This window comes from Phascolarctos cinereus, unplaced genomic scaffold (assembly GCF_003287225.1).
Source record: "Phascolarctos cinereus isolate Bilbo 61053 unplaced genomic scaffold, phaCin_HiC Scaffold_4;HRSCAF=312, whole genome shotgun sequence".
NCBI lineage: Eukaryota > Metazoa > Chordata > Mammalia > Diprotodontia > Phascolarctidae > Phascolarctos > Phascolarctos cinereus.
The window spans coordinates 104910300-104932403 of NW_027555847.1; the positions used below are offsets into that span (position 1 = coordinate 104910300).

General features: G+C 40.0%; 1 protein-coding gene across 1 annotated transcript in view; it reads right to left on the reverse strand.

Annotated features, from left to right (window-relative positions):
• ADAMTSL1 (ADAMTS like 1) overlaps positions 1-22104 on the reverse strand; it is a 409980-nt gene that overhangs the window by 140896 nt on the left and 246980 nt on the right. Inside the window, 2 exon segments of the mRNA XM_078152482.1 lie at positions 12920-13049; positions 21083-21384. Of these exon segments, the coding sequence (XP_078008608.1) occupies positions 12920-13049; positions 21083-21384 (432 nt within the window).

Consider the following 22104-nt stretch of genomic DNA (forward strand, 5'->3'; position numbering starts at 1 on the left):
CGAATGTTTATTCCCTTTGCACTTGATCAATGTTTGCTGAAATTTATAACAGCAACATTATAAAGGTGAACAATTTTGAGATTTAAGAGCTTGATCATAGCAATGACTCAACCACGATTCCTGAGGACCAATGATGAAGAATATTACCCACCTCCTGACTAGAGAGGTGATTGACTAATATACAGAATAAGACACACATTTTTGGAGACAGCCAGTGTGGTGATTTGTTTTGTCTAATTATGCATATTTGTTACAAGGGTTTTTTTTTTTGTGGGGGGTGGGATGGGGAATGCTTGATAATTGAAAAAAAAACCCATCAAATTGAATTTCTTTCTAGTTCCAAATCCTAAAACCTCCAAGTTAGATTAGTTAAGATTAGTGAGATGAGTGTCTGTTATATTAAGCTACTAGGAAGGCAGTGTGATGTAATGGATAGGGCACAAGACTTGAAGTTCCAAAGATCTGGGTTCCAAACTTGCCTCAAACAGTAGAGGTGTGACTCTGGGTGAGACTCATAACTTCTCTGGGCTTCAGTTTCCTTGTGTGTAAAATAAGGAGGTTGGACTCTCTGTCCTCTAAGTCCCTTTCAACTTTAAGGTTATGATTCTATAATCTCGTAAATAGAAAAACTGAAAGTGGAAATAACTGGCTCCTATAATACCTAAAAACTTGTACTATATTGAGCAAAGACAGGTACTCTGTAGGACCAAAAGTGAAGTCTTGTAAAGCTGAGATTGGGTAACTCTAAGCCTGCGGTTCTCTTTGATTCTTAACTCTGCCTTCTTGGGCAGGGATACCCAAACTTATTTTCTGATTCTTATCTTTTCTAAGAACAACTCTAGGTTTGAGAAAAGTGAGAAGGGAGAGAGAACCAAACACTGTACCAGAACTATGGACCTCATTCTTCACTGTTTATCTGTTCTGTACCATTCAGCTGTCCTTTGTTGCACTGGAATAAAAGTTTAGTTTTGAAAATATGTAAGAACAAAGCTGGAGAAATTGCTTGGAATTTCCTTCATTTTCAGCCATCTGGCTTTCATTGCTTACTTCTTCCCCCTCCTCCACACACGTTTACCAAATCTTTTCAACACACACTGGCCAAACTATCAAATACTTATAATTAATAACAGTCTTGGTGTCTCTCCCCGCTCTGCTCCATCATAGTGCTTGTTGGCTTTCCTGTGCCGTTCATGCCTTTGCTGTTCCAAAGCAGAGAGATGATCTCTGAGGGCATGATTACTGTGCCTCGGTTGGGAGAAATAAGAAAATGTGGTTGTTAAACTTTGGGGGTGAGATTCCCTATAGATGGTGAGGTTTTCCAGCTGTTCCTGTCTGTCAATTAGAGGTGTCAAATTCTCCTGAGTGGGGGCAGAACCAGATTAAAATGTAATTGAGAAATGTTTAACAAAAAATAAATTAAAACATGAGACAACACAGATAATGCTAATTTGTGGTTTTCTCAATCAATATGTGAGCAGCAGGGATCCATTTCTATTTGAGTTTGACATCACTGAGGTAGGTTATATTGTGTAGATTGTATACTGTGGCCTGGAATACTATAAAGTTACCTCAATTCATAAAGGAAGAAACTCAGGCAAAAAATTGTTAAGTGACTTGCCCAGGGTCACACAGTTAGAGTCTGAAGCCAGGTTTGAACTCACGAAGATAGGTCTTCCTGATTCCAAGCCCGTGTTCTATCCACTGCATGACCTAGGTGCCCCTCAGTGAGATCTACTGTTTTTACTGACTGGACAGCAATAAATAAATAAAATGAGCTGGAGAAGGAAATGGCAAACCACTCCAGTATCTCTGCCAGGAAAACTCCAAATGGGGTCATGAAGAGTTGGACACGACTGAACAAATCAAGGGGTTTTTGCTGATTGCTACTACCAGTTAGTGTTTCCTATGTGGATTATTAGGCTGAACTCTTTTCAATGAGATGTACAACCACTCAAAAGAGTCTAGTCTAACAATCCATATAGCAAACACCAATTGAATGAACAGTAGTAATTGGTAGTAGTAGTCAGTAAAAATTGACTTTTATAGAGTACTTTAAAGTTTGCAAAGTGATTTATCTAATTATGCTATTTGATCCACATAATTCAAAGAGTTACGTAATACAGTCATTATCTCCATTTTACATGTAAGGAAACTGAGCTTAAGAGGTTAAATAACTTGTCTAGGATTACACAGTGTAAGACTGAACACAGTCCAGAACTCCACTACTCTGTGATGCTTCTTGCCTCCTAAATTATATCTGTAATCACTATTGTGACTGTCAATACAGAGAAAAACAGATAAACAATTTGTATGTTCAGACCATGCTACTCAGTTGGATGGACATCTCATTGGGTTGGATCATCCACACTTATATCTTGGAGATGGACAATGAATTGGGTCTAAAACTGAAAAGGAGACTGGGTTTCATCCATGAGATGGAGGCAAGCTCAGAGAAGAAGTGATTCAGTGGTCAAGTGAGAACAAGGGCCATTGGATGGACAGTCAAAGTGCAGCACTGAAACCATAACATTTTAAAAACCTCAGGGAAGGCTTCTGACACATTGGGTGGATTGCCCATGTCTACAGCACTTCAAGGTTTATAACAGACTTTCTTTGCAACTCTGTGAAAGAGTAAGTAAAAGTATTATTCTATGTTTTCTTTTTCTTTTTCTTTTCTTTTCTTTTTTTTGGCTAGGCAATGGGGTTAAGCGACTTGCCCAGGGTCACACAGCTAGTGTTATGTGTCTGAGACTGGATTTGAACTCAGGTCCTCCTCCGTCCAGGGCCAGTGCTCTATCCACTGTGCAACCTAGCTGCCCCCTCTATCTTTTTTTTTTTAGAGATGGGAAAACAGGCTGAGACAACCAGTGTGTCAGAATGGCAAGAACCTGGTATCGGAGTCAGAAGACCTGAGTTCATTTCCCAGCTCCTATACTTGTATGTTTGATGATATTGGGCAGATCACCTAACTTCCTTGAGACTCATTTTTATCTTTATAAAACAAAAATAATAATAGTTATACAGTCAACCTCATAGGTTGTTGTTAGTTTTTGTAAACTCATTGTAAGACTTTGGGTACTACATGCAGGAGACGGTCAAATTACTCGCCTGGGTCTAAAGTAGTCCTAGAGGCCGCACCCCTAGTCTAAAGGTTCAAGAAATCTGGAGATTAAAACCCATTGGAGACTCCTGACTCCACATCTGCTCTCTTTCTACTAAGCCACAATCTTTGTATACAATCAACTAGAACACTTACAAATATCAGATACCATACTCTGCGTATTTATCTCCCAATGTTAGGGAGAGGAATTGCATTTTTTAAAAAAGTGGTTTTTTTTTCCAGTGTCTAAGTGAGATGACAAGAATAGAACAACAGGCTTATTTGTTTCCTAATGATAAATGCTGCGCATTTGACATTTCTGCTCTGAGTCAATTAATCAGGGTGTTCACAGCACCAGTGAGGTTGGAGGTGGGGTTGTATGGATCCAGGAGACACATTACTCAGATGGAGGTGGACAGAAAATGCCTGTCCTGTTATGATAACTTCTTTGCCATCAACTTGCACAAAAAAATGTCCATAGATTCTAATAGAAGGCACACAATCAAGAAATATTACTTTATCAGGCCAGCCCTGGGGAAAATTGTGAAGTGGCTCAGACTCTAGCACTGGTGCCCTGTTTCCCTATTCTTCCTTTTCTCTTGTTGCCACCATACTTTCCCTTCTGCTTACTCAAATCTACTCCTAGATTCCTTCATTGGGGTCTTCTAGCCACCCTGCTGTAATCCTGGCTACTTTATTTGCCTGTAAGGTTGGTCCCATCCCTTATAATCCAAAGCATAATTCTCCTGAACATACTTAGTCTACTGTTTTCATTGAGTGTCCTGGGAAATACACATGGGCATGCTCCCCACAGATACATGTATGCACACACACACACACACACACACACACACACACAGCTTTTTGCTCAAGTAACCTACTAACCTGGAATATTCATCTAGTGGTCCATCGATGGATATGAAGATAGGAGAAAACTTCTGTCCCTTCCCAGGATTGCTGGTAAAAATCACCAAAACAGAAGTAACAAGAAACTCTGTGTGCCATAGTGGATACAGAGCTGGCCTTAGGAGCTGGATTTGAATCCTGCTTCTGACACAGGTTGGTTGTTATGTGAGCCTAGGTAAATCATTTAACCTCTCAATGACCAAGAAACTGTTTAAAACTCTGAGTCATAGATGAGTTGCTGTCAATGGAGAGTTTATGCCAGGGATGTTCCAAATAATGATGAAATCATAGGTCTTGATAAAAGCAAAATAAGCCATGTCATGTTGATAAAACACTGTAGGGCTTACACTACACTCTCTCACCACAAGCTGGGTAATCACAATTATCTGCATTTTACAGGTGAAGAAGCTGAGGTTCAGAGACATTAAATGATTTTTCCAAGGCCAGTTGGCTCATACACGTCAATCAGTATTCCAAATTTGGCTCTTCAAGCTTTAAATTCAGGATCTTCCCTTTACCAGGTTACCTGACCTACAAAAGAGGGCCTTTCTACAGTTCAAAAGATTTGCAACTGCTTGAGAGAATCTTAAATCTTGGGTCACTTCTTAAGAAATGTATAAAAGCTATGGTCTCCAAAGTGAGGCCTGGGCTCCCTTGGGGCCATGGCTGAGCTCTAAGAGGTCTGTAGCCTGACCCCAAAAGGTACAAGATCACCTAATCAGAGAGTGGGGAAAATACGGCTTCAAAAATTGCTAGCAAGAGTCCTCCTCCCTCTCTTTGTTTCTGATGAGACAAAGTGAGTCTCGTAGGATAAGCAGGCACAGGTATGTTGTGCCCTGTACCTCAGCTCTCCTTTCTCCCCTCAAGCCCATACATCTTCCAAACTTCCCCAGTTTGTTACCACTAACTTTCAGTCAGGAGATGAAACCGAACTTCAGAGGAGTGGTGATGACTTGCCCAGTCATCCAACTGATAAAGTATTAGAACTGGGAAATGAACCCAGGTCTTCTGACTTCAATACCATAACTGCCAGCTAATTGGGAGAGAGAAAAGATGGGTATATTGTGGAATTTCCCCATTGGTCTGTGAACAGCTGTTGCATATATAGATGCCCTGGTGGTGGTTAGATTAAAACTTCCCTCAGATAACACCAAGCTTAGAATTAGCAAGGTAAAGGCTGGCACAGCAGTAGGAGGGGGTGGAACAGAAGAATGTAGAAAAGATAAGGTTAGAACAGGCAGTGGTCTTGGAAATGAGCCCTATGACTAGTTAACCCTACGAGGGTGAGATTTAGCTTATTTCCCCACTCTCTGAATTGATCACACATCATTTGAGATCAGGGCATGAACCCCTTGAGGTGGAGCCCTGACCCCAAAAAGTCCCAGCCCCCACTTTGGAGGTTAACAGCCTCCCATGTCATCTTCGTACATCCACTCACCCTGTATATCCAATCTGCTCATAAATCTTGTAGTTTCTATCTTCAGTATATCTCTTACTTCTGTCTCCTTCCCACTCACACATCCCACTTCAGGCTTACGTAACCTTTCTCCTACCAGGGGTGGGGATAATAAATTAATAAAAGAATTTGTTTTGTGAAGTTTGGATTCAATCAAAAGGCTATACTTGAGGACCTAGAGGGCCACATGTGGCTTTGAGGCCAAAGATTTCCTACCCCTATTAGACTATGTAATGGTCTCCCTGCCTTCACATCTCTCTTCTTTACAATCTATCTTCCACCCAGCTGCCAAAGTGATTCTTCTACAGTGCCGGTCCCTTCATGTCATCCTCTCCCCCACTCCCACATTCAATAAACTCCAGTAATTCTCTATTGATTCTAGTAGCAAATATTATTTTATCTATCTTATCCTTTTAAAATGTCTACTTTTTGTATACTTTATAATCCAGACTTATTAACACAATAGTATTTATTTTTGTTGTTTAGTCATTTCAGTTGTGTCTGACTCTTCATGACCCCATCTGGGGTTTTCTTGGCAAAGATCCTGGAGTGATTTGCCATTTCCTTCTCCAGCTCATTTTACAGATGAGGAAACTGAGGCAAACAGGCTGAAGTAACTTGACCAGCATCACACAGCTAGTAAGTGTCTGAGGCTGGATTTGAACATAGGTCTATCCAACTCCAAGCCTGGTTTATTATAAATAAGTAAATATTCATGGAGTTAGGCTGCACCACAGTGTTTTACTTGATTGGGGTACACAATCAAAACATTTTGGAGAACACTGGTCTAAAGGACCAAAGAAAGTCACATAGAACTGCTGTGTTCTGGACCTCTTCTTTTGTTTTGCCTTTCCAAACTAAACCTATTTGAAAAACTGCTACAAACTTTAATGAATAACAGTAACATCTGATCTGCTCCTGTATCCCCTTCCAATCCCACTCCTCATTTCCCTTAGCTCATCATGCCTACTGTCTGTAGGAAGCCTTTTCATACCCCCTACTAATCTCCAAGGCCTTCCTTAAGATGTTATCTTTTAGGGGCAGCTAGTTCAAATCCAGCCTTAGACACATAATACTTCCTAGCTGTGTGACTCTGGGCAAGTCACTTAACCCCAATCGCCTCACTTAAAAAAAAACAACAAAAACAAACAAAAAAGATATTATTTTCTATTTCTCCTGGACATATTTTGTATATGTATATAGTTATTTGCATTCTATCTCCCTCATTAGAAAGTAGGGTACTTGAGGGCCGGGCCCTTACTTTGCCTTTCTTTCTTTATATTCTAAACACTTTGCACAGTGCCTAGCACCACGGCAAGCACTTCATAAGTGCTTGTCGATTAAATAATGGCAATAAAAGAGGCAAATCTCATAGGACTGACAGGCTCTAGAATAATTTCTTTTTCTCTCACCCTTCTAAACTAAATTTATTTTTAACATTGACATAAACTTTAACAAAGTAACAACAATAACTTATTTGCTTCTGTGCCCCTTCTAACAGTCTCCCTTTGCCTCTCCCTCCTTTTCCTCCTGAGTATAAAACCATTTATTCCAAGGTAGAGAATCAAAACAAAGAAAAACACAGTTATTCTGATGCTCTCTCTAGGAGGGAAATTTTGGAAAAAGTCATCAGAAGTTAGAGGAAAATAGCATACAATTAGGAACTCATCTGCTTCTCCTCCCAATCCTGTTTCCTTTCCCACCTACACCTTAAAACAATTTCCTGCTCTCAGGGGCAGAGGGCCTTCCCCTTGGGGCCACCCTGAAAGGTTCAATAGAATAGCCTTACTCCACCCAACCCCTGTGACAAGATCCTTGCCTTTGGATTAGAAAGTATGTCATGCTAATATTAGAAGTTGTAATAATATCAAAATACTCTGATACCTCCTGGCAATGTGGAGGTGACCCTATGTTCTCAAAGGCTATACCTGGGAGCACAAACAATGCCAGATTCTTCTAAAATGACAAGGTTTGGGGTGGACCCAGTGACAGATTTCAAGTCTGTTTTTCAAGGAGCAGCGTAGCTAATGCCTGCTGGGGGGCTAGCTACCGGGGTGATAAGTTTTTCTGCCATAGCACAGCTTACCAAGACTTGGAAGGGTGAGATATGGTGTCAGTAGAAGGAGTGAATATTGAAATGAATGAAACCACAGAGCTTTGAAGGTATGCAATCTAGTATCACACATTCTAGAGTACTTTACAGATTCTAAAGCAATTCAACAGACTTCATCCTCTCAAGCCTTCAGAAACAACCCTATGAGTTTCATAAAAGTAATAGAGACTTCGGACAAATCTTTAAGGCTACCTAATGAAAGGTGTTCCCAGAAAATGAAGGGTAGCTGGTAAAAAAGGAACAAATCCTATCAATGACTGGAGTTTATCTAGAGAAGATTGCAAACATCTTACATCTTAAAGTATTCTTATCCTTAAATCAACAGGAAGGTCTACTGTGGATCAGGTGCAGATAATCTAACCAGGCTTCTGAGGGAGATTCTATAGTATAATTGAAGGAGTTCTGGCTTTGGAGCAAAGAAATTTGGGTTCAAATCTTGTCTCATACACTTAGGACTCATTTTTTGGGGGGCAAACTTTATTTTCCTCTTCTTTAAATCTCCTCAAGAGATAGTCTTGGGAGGGCAGCTAGGTGGCGAAGTGGATAGAGCACCAGCCCTGAAGTCAGGAGGACCTGAGTTCAAATCTGGCCTCTGACCAAACACCTGACATTTACTAGCTGTGTGACCCTGGGCAAATCACTTAACCCTAACTGCCTGAAAAAAAAAAAAAAGAGAGAGATAGTCTTGGGCCTGGAGTAAGGAAGACCTGAATTTAAATCCAGACAGACACTTAATAGATGTGTGACCTTGTACATATCACTTAACTTCTGTTTGCCTCAGTTTCCTTAACTGTAAAATGGGGATAGTAATAACATCTACCTCCCCAAGTTGTTGTGAGGATTAAATGAGATACTATTTATAAAGCCCTGGAACAGTGCCTAGCACTAGTAGTATAGTAGTATGGTAGTATGTGGCATAGCAGGTACTATATAAAGATTTATTATCATGATGATGATGATGGATTCCTTTAAGTCCCAATTAAAATCCTGTCTTTTACAGGCAGCCTTTCCCAACCCCTCTTAATTCTAGTGCCTTCCCTTTGTTAATTATGTCCTATTTATCCTGAGTAGAGCTTGCTTTTTATATATTCGCTTGCCCATTGTTTCCTCTGTTAGATTTTAAGCTCCTTGAGGGCAGAGACAGATTTTTGTCTCTTTTGGTATCCTTGGTACTTAATGGCCTGGCATGTAATAAGCATTTAATAAATGCTTATTGATTTGATTATTAAGATGAGGAGCTTCAGAGGTCTAAAGCTATGCTCCTATGAATTATTAATAATGAACTTTAACCAGAGTTATTTATCTGGGCCAGCAGAGAACGTGGTGTGTCCTGTTCTATATTTTATGGACAAGGGGAGCGGTACCCACGTGTTTGGAAGATTTTCCCAAATGCTTCCAGGTGTGTGAGGCTGTCTGCTCCAAGTTGCTTCCTGCTGGAGGTGAGCCATATACACCGCAGCATTTGGATGTCATAAGGAACCTGGGTTGTGTTTAGAAATGGGCCTTATGTCTGTTTTTATAGTAACACTGAAGAAATAAGCAGGGCAGAAAATACAGCAATTGTCAGCATAAAGCAGCAGCTGCTGCTATTTTCCTGCCTCTGTACGCAGTCAACTCACATCACCTTTGCACCCCTGCTGGAGGGTGGTCAGAATAGAAGGAATGCTGACTCTGGCCCTAGGATTTAAAGTTGGAAGGGACCTTAAGAGATTATCTGGTCCAACCTCTTCCCATTCCAAATATGAGGAAACAGCTGAGGCCTACAGAGAAAAGTGCTTTGCTCAAGAATATGCAGCTGATAGGTGGTGAAGCTGGGATTTGAACTCAAATCTCTTGATTCTACTTCCTAGACCTCTCTGCCTTGGGTTGTGTAGTCACAGCTGGCTGATCATGCTGTCAGAGAGTGGAACCTGAGAGGGGTTGGGGGGAGGTGCTGAAAAATCATAATGCTCCTTTCCAGAGACTGACAAGAACTGTAGGTTAGAAAGAGGCAGTGAGCTGGTGCTACGGTTTGTATCTGATCTGCATTTTCCCCAAATTCACTAGTTTTGCAGAAGATGACAAAGTTCCTGGGAATTCACTCCTTGGGAATGAAGGGTTTCTGGAGCAGAGGGCAGCCAAGAAAGGTTCAGGATGTCCATGGAGAGATGACATAGTTAAAGTGACTGACATGATATCAAGTCAACAAGCATTTATCAAATGTTTTCTATGTGCTAGGCATTTGTGCTAAATGCTGAGGATATAAAGAAAGGGAAAACATGTCATCCCAACTTTTAAGGAGCTCACCTTCTAATGGGGATGACATCATCATCATCACCACTATCACTAGCATTAATATAGTGTTTTAGGGTTTGTAAAATGCTTTTCGTGTATTAACTCATTTCTGTGAGCAATTATGTAGACTACAGAGAGAGAGAAGGGATAGAGAAAAAGGAAGAGAGAGAAAGGGAAAGAGAAAGAGGAAGAGGGAGAGAAAGAGGAAAAGAGGGAAAGAGAGAGAGAGAGAGAGAGAGAGAGAGAGAGAGAGAGAGAGAGAGAGAGAGGAGAGAGAGAGAGAGCGAGCAAGCACCTGAGATGATGGAAAGCACTTTGATAGAGAGGAAGGTATTGGATTAGTAGCTTGGGGGTGTGGACCAGGAAAGGACTCCCAGAATAGATGGAACTGAGTTGAGTCTTGAAGAAAGCCAGAGGAATGAGGAGGAAGCAGAGGAACAGAGAATTTCAGGCACGGGGAACAGCTACTGAAAAAGGCACTGAAATAGGAGATAGACTGTCCTTTCTGAGGCACTATACTTCCCTTACAGTACTGCTGAAATTTACAGGAAAATAAAACTGGAAAGGTAGGAAGGGGCAAGGTTGAGAACAGCTCTATAAGCCAAGCAGCTGACTTTACATTTGATCCGAAAGGTAATAGGGAGTAACTGGAGCTCAGTGACCCAGGGATGGGGTTACATGGTCAGATCTATGTTTTTGAACAGTGCTTCTTAAACTTTCTCCACTCTTGACCCCTTCAGCATTTCTTAAACTGTGGGTGGGCAATTATTTTGGCAGCTGGGTGGAGGATAGATTGGAGTACGGAGAGGCTTGAGGCAGAGACCAGCTAGAAAGCTAATGTAATAGTTCAGGCAAGAGGTGATAAGGGTCTGAACTATGGTTGTGATTTTGTGAGTGGAGAGAAGGGGATGTATATGACAGATGTGAAAGGATAAATGAAAAGATTTGGCAGAGGATTTGATATGTAGTATGAAGAGTCGAGGATGACACCAAGGTTGGTGAACATGTTGAACTTTAGATGAGTTCAGGACATTAAGTTTGAGGCATCCAAAGGGCAGCTGGTGATGTGGTGCTGCAGCTCTGTCCCTGAGAGGGCATGGTGACTATGCCTGCCTCCACCCTCCTCTGCATCATGCACCAAAGGGGAAAATGAAATTATGAGGATAACATAATTTATATAGTACTTTGCAGCTTACAAAATTCTTCACAAATATCATCTCATTTGATCCTGACAATAATGCTGAAGTAAGACAGTCAGCATAGCAGAAGCATTATTATCTTTAACAGATGAGTAAACCAAGGCACAGAAGGGTTAAGTGATTTGAAGATTGCATAGCTCATAAGAGAGAAGGAATGTGGTATAGTCAGAGGTGTGGTTGTCAATGTTTAACAACCTGCTCTCTAAAAAAGTAAAACATACTTTTAAAATTTAATCTGCATTCTTAACATTTTTTCTGTCATTTCCTTAAGTCTAGAAAATCACCTGGTTTGTAGCATTTGCTGATTTCTGAGGTGTAAATAATCACACTTTCTGAAAAATTTAACAACAGGCTTTCCAGTGTTGATGTGATCGGGCACTAGCACATCCCTGGGATAATAAGCTAAGAAGGTAGAGTTAGGAAGCTATGGATTCAAGTCCTTTCTGAGCCTTAGTTTTCTTCTTGAGTAAAATGAGGAGATGATAATCCCTCAACAGTATCCATTTTTTAGGTGCTAGAAGGTTCAAGTGAAATAACTATGTAATACATTTGGCAAACCTAAAGCACTATATAAATGCTAATAGTTGTTGTTACTGTCAACAGGAAGACTTGAACCTTGACACCTATACTTGGGCGGTGCAGCCAATAGAGTACTCAAGTCCTGAAATTAGGAAGATTTGAAATTCGAATCCAGCCTCAGATACTTGCTAGCTGTGTGCACCTGGGCAAGTCACTTAGCCTCTGACTACCTCAGTTTCCTCAAATGTAAAATGGGGATAATAATAATATGTACTTCCCAGGGCTGTTGTGAGGATCATGAGATAACAGTTGCAAAGGTTTAGCATAATGTTTGGCATATAGCAGGGGCTCAAAAATTCTGCTTCCCTTCCTTTCTCTGTCCAAGAATCTAGTATTCTCTCCATTATGTGGCTGGCATTGCTCCCGAAAGTAAAGGGTGCATCAGCTCCAGAGAAGTATGTTAGATCGCTGAGAATGGCACTTGGGTACCGCTCCCCAAATTTCTGCTACACCATGAGAAACAACCATCTGAAGACACACGCAAGTAGTTAGATTCAGAAGCTAAATTTCCCCCTGGACATCCAGGATATCAACTCCTTGTGCAGGGACATTTTTTTTTTCCATGCTATTAGCAGATCTGAAAGCCTGGTTCCAGTCCTTTGAACTATTCACTTGCAAAGAAAAATGACACATCAGAGCATTATGCTATAAAAGAGTATCTGAAAAGCAAGTATTTAAGACACCATAAAATTCTGTGGACTTTAGAAGTGATTGGATTGATTAACTAAGACTTTAGATTGTGTAATAATGAAACACAGACAGGGCTCAGTAATGAAATGCCCTAATTGATTTTATGCGGGTGGAATAACACACCCCCGAGAGAGCATGCTATAATGAATCTGCACGCTGCGAGCCTACAGATTTCACAGCGGATCAGTTATACCACCCAGATCCTATGGCAAGTCCCAGGTTTCTAAAACACACACTCCCCACTCCCAATGCCCGGAGGTCTAGGCTAATTAGTTAGAATGGTGTTAGAGCCTGGGAGAACAGCCCACAAGCATCATGGATATGTTAGTAATCTGAATGTTCCTTCCAATTCAAGGCAGCGGCGGCACACGGACGCAGCAGCCACGACAGTCTTTTGGAGGACGTGAACGCCCACTGGGCCAGGATTCAAAAGCCCTGGTTTCAATTAAATTTAAGTGGATTCAACTAGAAGTTTGAGCTGATGCTAATTGGTTTTCAAAACATCGGGTAACAATAAGGGTTCTGCTTTTCGGTGCCTTTTGGAAGGATGCACCCAGCCTGGTCCCTTGCTTTTTCAGAATGTGCGCCCACAAGTAGCTTACCTTGAAGGGCAGGGATCCAAATTACAGGATTTCAGGAGCTTCGGCGGCCGGCGGCTCGTCACGCACAGGCTTTCATCTGCGGTCTCCCGCGTCTGTTTGTTCAGGCAGCTCACCACAGCCTCTTGGACACCTGCACACAAATCACACCATCAAGCCACGGGTGCAGGGAAAGCTCAGAAATAGGGTGATGAAGTGTAGACAAGGGAACCAGTGGGAGGTCCTGGTGGCTGGTATGGATCCTGGAGCTTGTCAGAATGGGCAGTTCAAAGTTCAGAGCTGCCAATCTCATCGAGAATCACTAGATCAAGGAAGAAAGTGCTCAGAGATTTGTGGCCTCTGAATGCATGCCGCTCGAAGAGGGTAGCCAAAGGAAAACAGGCAATAGAAGCCCCAACAAATACAGCCCTGTATCGCTGAGAGCCATGGCAAACAAGACGCCACCACAGTTTCACCACCAATGGTGAAAAGTGATAATTTAACGCAGAAAGAGGGCAGGGTGTAAAAAAAAAAATGGCTCTATGACCTTCACACTCTCTATTTTCATCAACAGGGGATTGTTGTGCTTGGAATGGGTGGAAGCACAAAGCAATAGTGTAAGATCCAACATTTGGTAAACTGAAGTCACTGTCAAAGAGCCGTGTTCTTTAGGTGCCTCAGCAGCCAGGGCTTAAAACCTTCTCTTGCTTCCTTCTGATTCTGGCTCATTGCTACAGAGACCTGGGGCAGGTTTGGAAGTTGGAATGAAGAAAGGGAAGTGAAGGGCTGTGATGACTAATTTCATTAAAAACACTTCTCTTTGTAGATTCGTGAACCTGTGCCAGTAAAATAGGAGTCTGAGGGTTTCTTGGCAGTCCGTGCTTTAGGGGCACCCCCCTCCCACTCTAAGGCCTGTGCCTCCGTGCCTAAACCCAAATGGGTAAGAACTTTAGAAACCACTCCACCCCTGTTACATAGAGTATCAAATGGCAGCAACTGGCATTTTTCAAATACCAAGAGACACAGTAGAATCTGCTTCCCCAGTGATCTTCAAGAATAGCTTAGACACTAATTTGTCTGAGATAATTTAAGTACAGTCTTAAGGGAGAAGGCTAGATAGAACATTCACTCAAAGTCACTTTCAGAGATACACACACACACACACACACACACACATACATATATACATACATACACATATACACATAATATATATGTGTATATATAATACATGTATACATACATCTAAATGTCTATAAATATATGTATGAATATATACTGTTGTATATATAATCTTTTATATTATAATGCTCTATTATATAATTCACTATATAAATTCTATATGTATCCACCCATAAAACAATGAAAACCAGACAATATATACATGTACCCTTGAATGAAGTCCCACTACGAAGCCCCACAGTGGTGTGGATGTGACCCTACAGTATTAAAGAATAAGTCAACAATACTCAAATTCCAGTAGGACATTTTAGGCTGGAAAAACTTTGCATTTGGTTCTAGTGACAGGTCCGTATTTGCCATTTAAGGCCCAGTCTATGTAAGATGCAGGTAGGCTCATCAGCAGAGGGCTGACCACCAATTGATACATTTTTTTTCAGCCACCACAATTTACAAAGACTGTTTACTATAGCTTGGAGGGGCTGTACTCTATGATAGCTGATGGAGGGCCCAGAGAGATGAAATCTTGGATTTGACAGACAATAACCAAATACTTTTAAAGCAATAATCATTCTAGGTGAACATTCTAGGTCAATGTCAAGACTCATCCAGGAGTCTTAAGATGAGAGCAAGAACTTCTTTGGGAAACATAAGTTGAAAAGGAGATAAAAGGAGAGCTTCCACTCTAAAACTGGCTAATAGTGATGAACTAACTGGTGAATGACAAGTGAGTACAAAGAAAGATTTGATTAGAAAATGTGGATTATATATCGTGTGTGGTTTGTCTTTTGCTCTGAAAGAGGACCATGACATCAGGAAGATGATGGGTTCTTGGAGCTTAAGCATACACATACACACTTTATATGATGTGTATACACACACACACACACACACACACACACATATATTATCCAATTACATATAACATCTACATCACTGGAGGGAATACCAACATTCACTAAATGCATGAAAATATTGATATAAAATTATGTACCTATGTATTAATTATATCTTCATTTGAAAATACTATAACATAACTAATTTGTATAGTGCTTTAAGGTTTACAAAGTGAACAAAACAAAATAGGAAATATTGTAACCATTGAACAGATAAGGAAATAGATTTGAAGGAGATAAAGGATTTGTCTGTAGTCATGTAGCGGTTAAGGGTTGAAGTAGGACTTGAATCCAGGCTTTTTGTCCCTAAGACCAATGATATTTTCACTATTCTTCTGAGTGCACATAAAGGACAAACCACAACTTGTGAGTAGTCAGAGCTTCCCACTAGGGACCCAACTGGCCAGTTCCAATTGGACAACACTGATCCTCACCTCCTTTCTGTCTTCGGATATCATGCCCTTACTTGAGGGTTCTCTGTCCAAAAGAAGGTAAATCTTGATGGCTGAAACCTACCTTGATATCCTGGGGTTTACTGGCTACACTTCTTTATTAAAGACGGTGCCTTAAGCCCAATTCACTCAGGCTTTCGGTGATTGGACAACAATAGGTCCCTGCCCAAGCACCACTTAATGTTGTTTTTTGAGTCCTCCTGGCTCGAATGAATGTAAATAGTAATTGTTTCTCTTTTGGCCAGAAACCCTGAGGCTAAAGGGGCCGTCCCTTGGTTCATTTCTTAAACAGCCCTAATCACTGAATGGGTGCCACCTCAGTCAAAATGAAAACTCCTAAAGACCTTAGCTTAAAAAGGCCAACATCTCCCACCACATCCTGGGCCCAGTCCAGTCATCCTGATCTACATCTGGCCACTGGACCCAGATGGCTCTGGAAAAGAAAGTGAGGCTGGTAACTTTGCACAGCCCTCCCTCACTTAAATCCAATTCATCTGCAAGTCATGGAATCATCTTCCTGATGTCATGGTCATCTTTCAGAATGAAAGACAAACCACACACAATATATAAACCACATTTTCTAATCAGATCTTTCTTTGTAATCACTTGTAATTTACCAGTTAGTTAGTTCATCACTATCAACCAGTTTTAGAGTAGAAGCCTTTTTTCTCCTTTTCAAATTGAGTTTCCCAAAGAAGTTCTTGCTCTCATCTTAAGACTTACAGATGAGTCTCAACATTGACCTAGAATGTTCACTTAGAATGGCTATTGCTTTAAAAGTGTTTGGTTATTGTCTGTCAAACCCACATATCCTCTTCTTCATCTGTAAAGGAAGCCAAAATTTTCTCAAACAAAATGCTTGACATCAGCCTTTTAAAATGTTGCCATGGGTGCACTCTCTCCATTTTCATCTCTTGTGACTTTTAAAGAAATGCGGTTCAAGATTTAATTTGAATCTTCTTAGGTAAAAAAAAAAATGATGTGTGAAAGAGTTGCATTGGTAGATACTCATAATCACTACATATAATAGTATATTACATATTATTGGAGGCTTTTGAGTAATGGTTGGTTGACCATTTTGTTGGGCCTTAAAAGTCTGAGTCTTTGATTGAACACAAGATGTATGTACCATAATAGTTCATTCTAGTTTATTTTCCTACACATCTGGTTATGAAAGTTCCAAACAATTTTATGTGTGTGAAAAGAGACATGTCTATGTATCTAAACTTAAATTAAACTCCTCCTTTTGTTAAAAGACAAGTTTACAGGAAAAATGGTTGTAAAAGGTTATGTTTACAACTCACAATTTAAGATTTTTATCTAAAAGTCCCAGAAGAGCAGATACATATGTATGTACCATTAATCTCAATTTAAAACCAAATTTTAAAAGGCCCAAACCATCTTCTCATTCATGTTTTAGCAATTCAAGTATCATTATTTTTTAAAACAATATCTGGTGAGAAAGAAAACTTGGAACAGACAAAATTTATACTGAAAGACCCTGTGGTATCTGCATTTACATTTAGAAAGCTTGGGTTTGCGCCCCAGTTCTGTCACCTGTAAGCTGTGCTGCTCAATCACCTTAGGCACATCCCTTTGCTTTTCTGAGTTCCAGATTCTTCATTTAAAACCAAAATAGCAATACTTGGAATGCCTACTATACCAGGTGGCCGGGAGACTCAAATACACTCATGTACAGTAATCAACCAATGAATCAAATATTTTTAAATTGTCCTCTTAATGCCAGACACTTTGGTAGGCCCTGGGAATAGTCAGAAAAAAACAAAACAATCCCTATTCATACTAAGCCTCCATTCTAACAGGGGAGACAATACATAAAGTGCTTTGTAGCCCTAAAGTTTATTTCACATCACTCTACTTCATACACTCAACATTCCCCCAGTCAAACTAGACTACTTGAATTATCTCTGTGCTTTCTTCATAATGCTTCATGTACTTCAAATGCTCAGCGCTCCTCCTCTTAGGGCATTTCTCCTTGTTAAAATTCAACAGATCCTTTAAGACCCAGATCCTATACCACCTCCTCCAAAAAAGCTTTCCCTAATTCCATCTTCCCCCACCTCAGGTGATCTCCTTCTTTAATTCCCATAGCACTTTGCTTATATCTCATATACTGCTACCATATTTTCTTTGTATTATACATATTGGTATAATATGTATATTATAATGTGTAATACGTATATATATATATATATATATATATATACATATATATACAAATATAATATATATTTGTATGCATATCTCAGTTCTTCTACTATATTGTAAGCTTCTTGAAGGAAGTCACTGTGCCTTACATTTCTTTGAATTTACACCAGCCCCTAGCTCTGTATCTGTAAGCTTTTAATACAGATTTCTAATCAGTCATTATCACCCAAATGAGGCAAAATTTTCATTTCTTGCTCAAAATACCAGGGAAAGAGCTTATAAAGAAAAATGCACTATGAAAAAGTGCCTTTTATTTTCCTGAAATATCCCTGATATCAAGTTCTCTATCACCTGGATTTTGATATTGATCTATTTGCTTGATATTTAAGCATTACGAAGCTGATCAGTTTCAAATCTGGTATTGAGCACAACTGTCAGTTCACATATGGGACACTGACATAAAACAAGGAGGTAAGGGTGGGACCTAGGACACAAATCTAAGAGATTTAGGTTTGCTTTCAATCTTCCAGCAAATGGGATTTTCAGTGTTTATATCTACCAGAATAGCATAATTGTTACATGATATTTGATGACAGGTCTGGGAAATATGGCCACTAACGACAGGCTAAATTACTAACTAGTTCCTTCTGGTTGCTACCTCTGCAAGGTGAAAGGTTACTTTTGCATCTATTTAGTTTCATCTCTTGAGATTACAAAAGCAATAAAATAATCTTGACCTATGTTGCAACCAAAAAATTGATTTAGAATCTATTCACTAATCCTGCACATTTTTGGTTGACTTTAGGTAAAATGATTAATATATATGTATATATGCATATATTATATAAATATGTATATACATATATTTATATGTATGTGTATACACATACACACACACACACACACACACACACACACACACACACACACCCATGAAATCTCCTGGGTAACATTTTGGTGGAAGATCAAAGTTGATAAGACAATAAAATGTTGCTGTCAAGCAATGACTTTAAAATATACATTCCATATATTGAAAGGGCTTTTTAAAAGTTCATATGGACATCATATGAACCATATTTCCATGCATATTTTCACCACTTTGGAATTTTCAACTGTAGGATTTTAGAAGTAAATATTACCTTGGCACAGTGATACAACTATAGGTAAATGTGTTCAGTTGTTGACAGTTTGAGACCTAAGAAATTTCAGTAACTCTCCTCTCTTGGCTCTATAAGATGTATAATTTATGTTATACAAAGACTCAGCTCCTACAGGCATGGATCAACTGGTGCATCAACCATTCAGATTTTACTTCCAAATCGATACACAGAAAATGTTTTAAATTAAATACATTCCATATACACAATATACTTTGGATCTTGTGTTCCTGGTTGGTCAGTGGAATGGCTGGATTTTTGAAGATAAAGGCATATAGTTATTTATATATTCCATTACTGAATCTATTTTTTCCATCTGCTCATAAAGTTGGAGGCTGAGCTTACTGTAGCTGAAGCTCACGACTACCTAGGTTTAACTCATATATAAATATCATTTTTCATCAAGTGTATTTTTCTTAGGCTAGAAATAGTCATTAATCAATTCTAGCATGGAAATTAGGGATGGAAACTCAACTGGCTCATCCCCTGTTCATCACCCTGGCAGAGGAAAGGGACCAAAGGCTATGACAGCCTTTCCATTAGATCTCTCAGCTTCCCCTTCTCTTTGTGATAACAAAGTCTTTTAAAACATTTATCTCTAGTTTTGCATGAAGTGATGCCCTGAAAATGTATGAGCAAGCAATACATGAGTGGTTTTCCAGCAAGCTGTCTTGCGAAAATCAGCTGGAAGAATTTAGACTTTTAAGTACCAGGACTCTCCATTAAAACCTTTTTGAATTCCAGGGTTTGAAATTGGAAGACTTGGAAACAAACAAGAGTCCCAAGGTCAGACTATTAAACTCCTAGTAAAAGACCTGTTGTATAAAAAGACTATTCTCTTCTTGCCATTGTTCCGTTTTTCAATGCCTTTTCAACTCCACTGTGAGCTCTTTGGTCATATTTATTATTCCACCCTCAATGATGATGAAAAATGCCTTAAAAATGCAATGCCCAGGGGACTTCTTGTTAGGGTTTTTATATTACCTAATTGGGAATCTTTGGTGATGAAAACATTTCCTGATATTGAGACCCTTCCACACCCAAAGGGTTTTATTGACTGCCAATGAGTTAGGTTGGCAGGGCCTCTCCCATGATTTCCTGTGTCGCTAGTATCTCTTTGTGGGGAGAAGTGGGAAGAGGACAGCAGGACAGACAAAATGTTGATGCTGTCACATACATTCTCATTCAGCAACTCACAACCCCAAGATCTTTAAGGATAGTCTGTATCAAGCAATGGATTCTGGAATCTGCTAGTGAGTAGCAGATCCATACAGAATGTCATTATAGGATTTCATTTTAGCTCATGACCTTGACCTTAAGTCATTCTCCAAGTGATAAGGAAACAGTGTATGTAATACATAAAATCCAAGAGAACTAGGTTTTAGTTCCAACTCTGCTACTAGCTGTGTGATCTTAGTATAAGTTATCTTATTTCTCTGGGCCTCAGTGCCTTAATCTATAAAATGAGATAAAAGGACTCTTAAAAATCCCTTTTAGTTTCAAACTTCTAACATCTAAACAGATATATTAGGGAGACAGTCCAACATAATAGAAAGAATACTGGGCTTAGAATCAAAGACTTAAATTTTGGCTCTATTATCTATTGTATGTGGGGCTTTGGGAAAAATCACTTCCCTTCTCTGTTCCCCAATTTCTCCATCTGTTAAAAAGGTATAATAATATCTATACTACCAAAGCACATTGTAGTGAGGATCAGATGAGTTACATGTTTAAATAGCTATGTAAAGCACTGTCCGAATAGCTGCAGGCACCATTAGGGTTAATTATGTCAGCCACATAACTGTTAATTATCCAAAAATTTTAAAATGTCCCCAGGAGGTACAACCTGTTGATATAATCCGAGTGTCAAATAATTCAGTGGGAATGTGTTGTTGGAAACGACAGTCTGGTTAGACATCCTATGTCTTGGTTCATATCACATACACTGAGATGAGCATAGATACATGATATTGCATGTCAAGGGTTCCACCATGTTTATGTCAATGGTATTTCCCAATCAGCTGTACTGAGACTATATTGTGAATCATCAGAAAGACAACTGCAAGTAAAAACATTAGCTTCATGGGCCACTCACGGCTGACAGCATGAAACCCAGGCAGGCCAAAAAAAAGAAAGAGCAATACATCTGTGTTTCATTTTGTCTAACTCTGCGTTAAGACCTCTTTCCTCCACTCCCTCCCTCCCACCATCCTTGGAACAGAGGCAGTAAACAAATCTTTTGTGCAGCACATTTGCACACGGAAAGGGAAAACACGAAGAGAGGACAAAATATGGGGAAGGGAAAGGGGTTTGAACTGAATTTGCCTTTCTCACCTCCTCCACAGGACTCAGAACACTCCGTGAAGCCCTCATACTCCCAGTCATACAACTCGTCAAAATCCTGCAGGCCACCATAGAGCAGATCTGTCTCCTCAGGATTATACTCAGAAATTTCCCCGTTGCAAGGTCCGGCATAGCAGGCACGCTGGGACACCGGCTTTGGACCTTCACATTCATCGACGGGAAGATCAGCCACAGACTGGGAGAAAGACAGCAGCACCTGGCATTTCACCATCCTCACCTGGGTGCCCACACCACAGGTGACCGTGCAGGCCGACCAGGCCTCAGGGATGAATCTGCAGCAGGAGAGCAAACAAGAGGACAAGATGAGAAGTCCCAAGAGGGACAGCATGGGGGGTAGAAGCTGCAGCATCCCTCATCTGAGAGTTTTTGTGGCTACAAGCCACCATGTCTTAAGGAGGTGGGCTTCATTTTAGTTCATGAGCTGCAAGGCCACTGTTTCTGGATGGGTTTCTTCACAAGTGTTATTTGAACCCCTGGCTGCAAAACATTCCAATGACACAGACCACCTGCTGCTTAGGGGTTGCCTGGCCTCCTGCTTTGCACCCCCAGTGTTAGCTCATCAGGGAAGGGAATTTATTTTTTCTCTCCCTGCTCTAAATACCAGCATTTGTGCATGCTACAAAATTCTAGGAATTCTTACAGTGCAAGAATGATGATGCTAATAAGTAGCATATAATAAGCTCAGGGAGTTGGGGGGAGGGAGGATGGTAGGATTTTTTTAGTCTGGACCTCACAGTCTGAAACTTGCTCTACTTTTTAGTTTAGTATGCTTTTCAAAACATATTATATATATATATATGTGTGTGTGTGTGTGTGTGTGTGTATATATATACACACATATACATGCATCCATATATGCAAACATGCACATATATATTTGTATACATATGTTTAGGATTCTAGAATAATGAATCAAGAAGTGGAAGGCATTGTAGGAGACATGTAATCAAATGCCCTCATTTTATAGATGAGAAAACTGAGGTTCAGGGAGA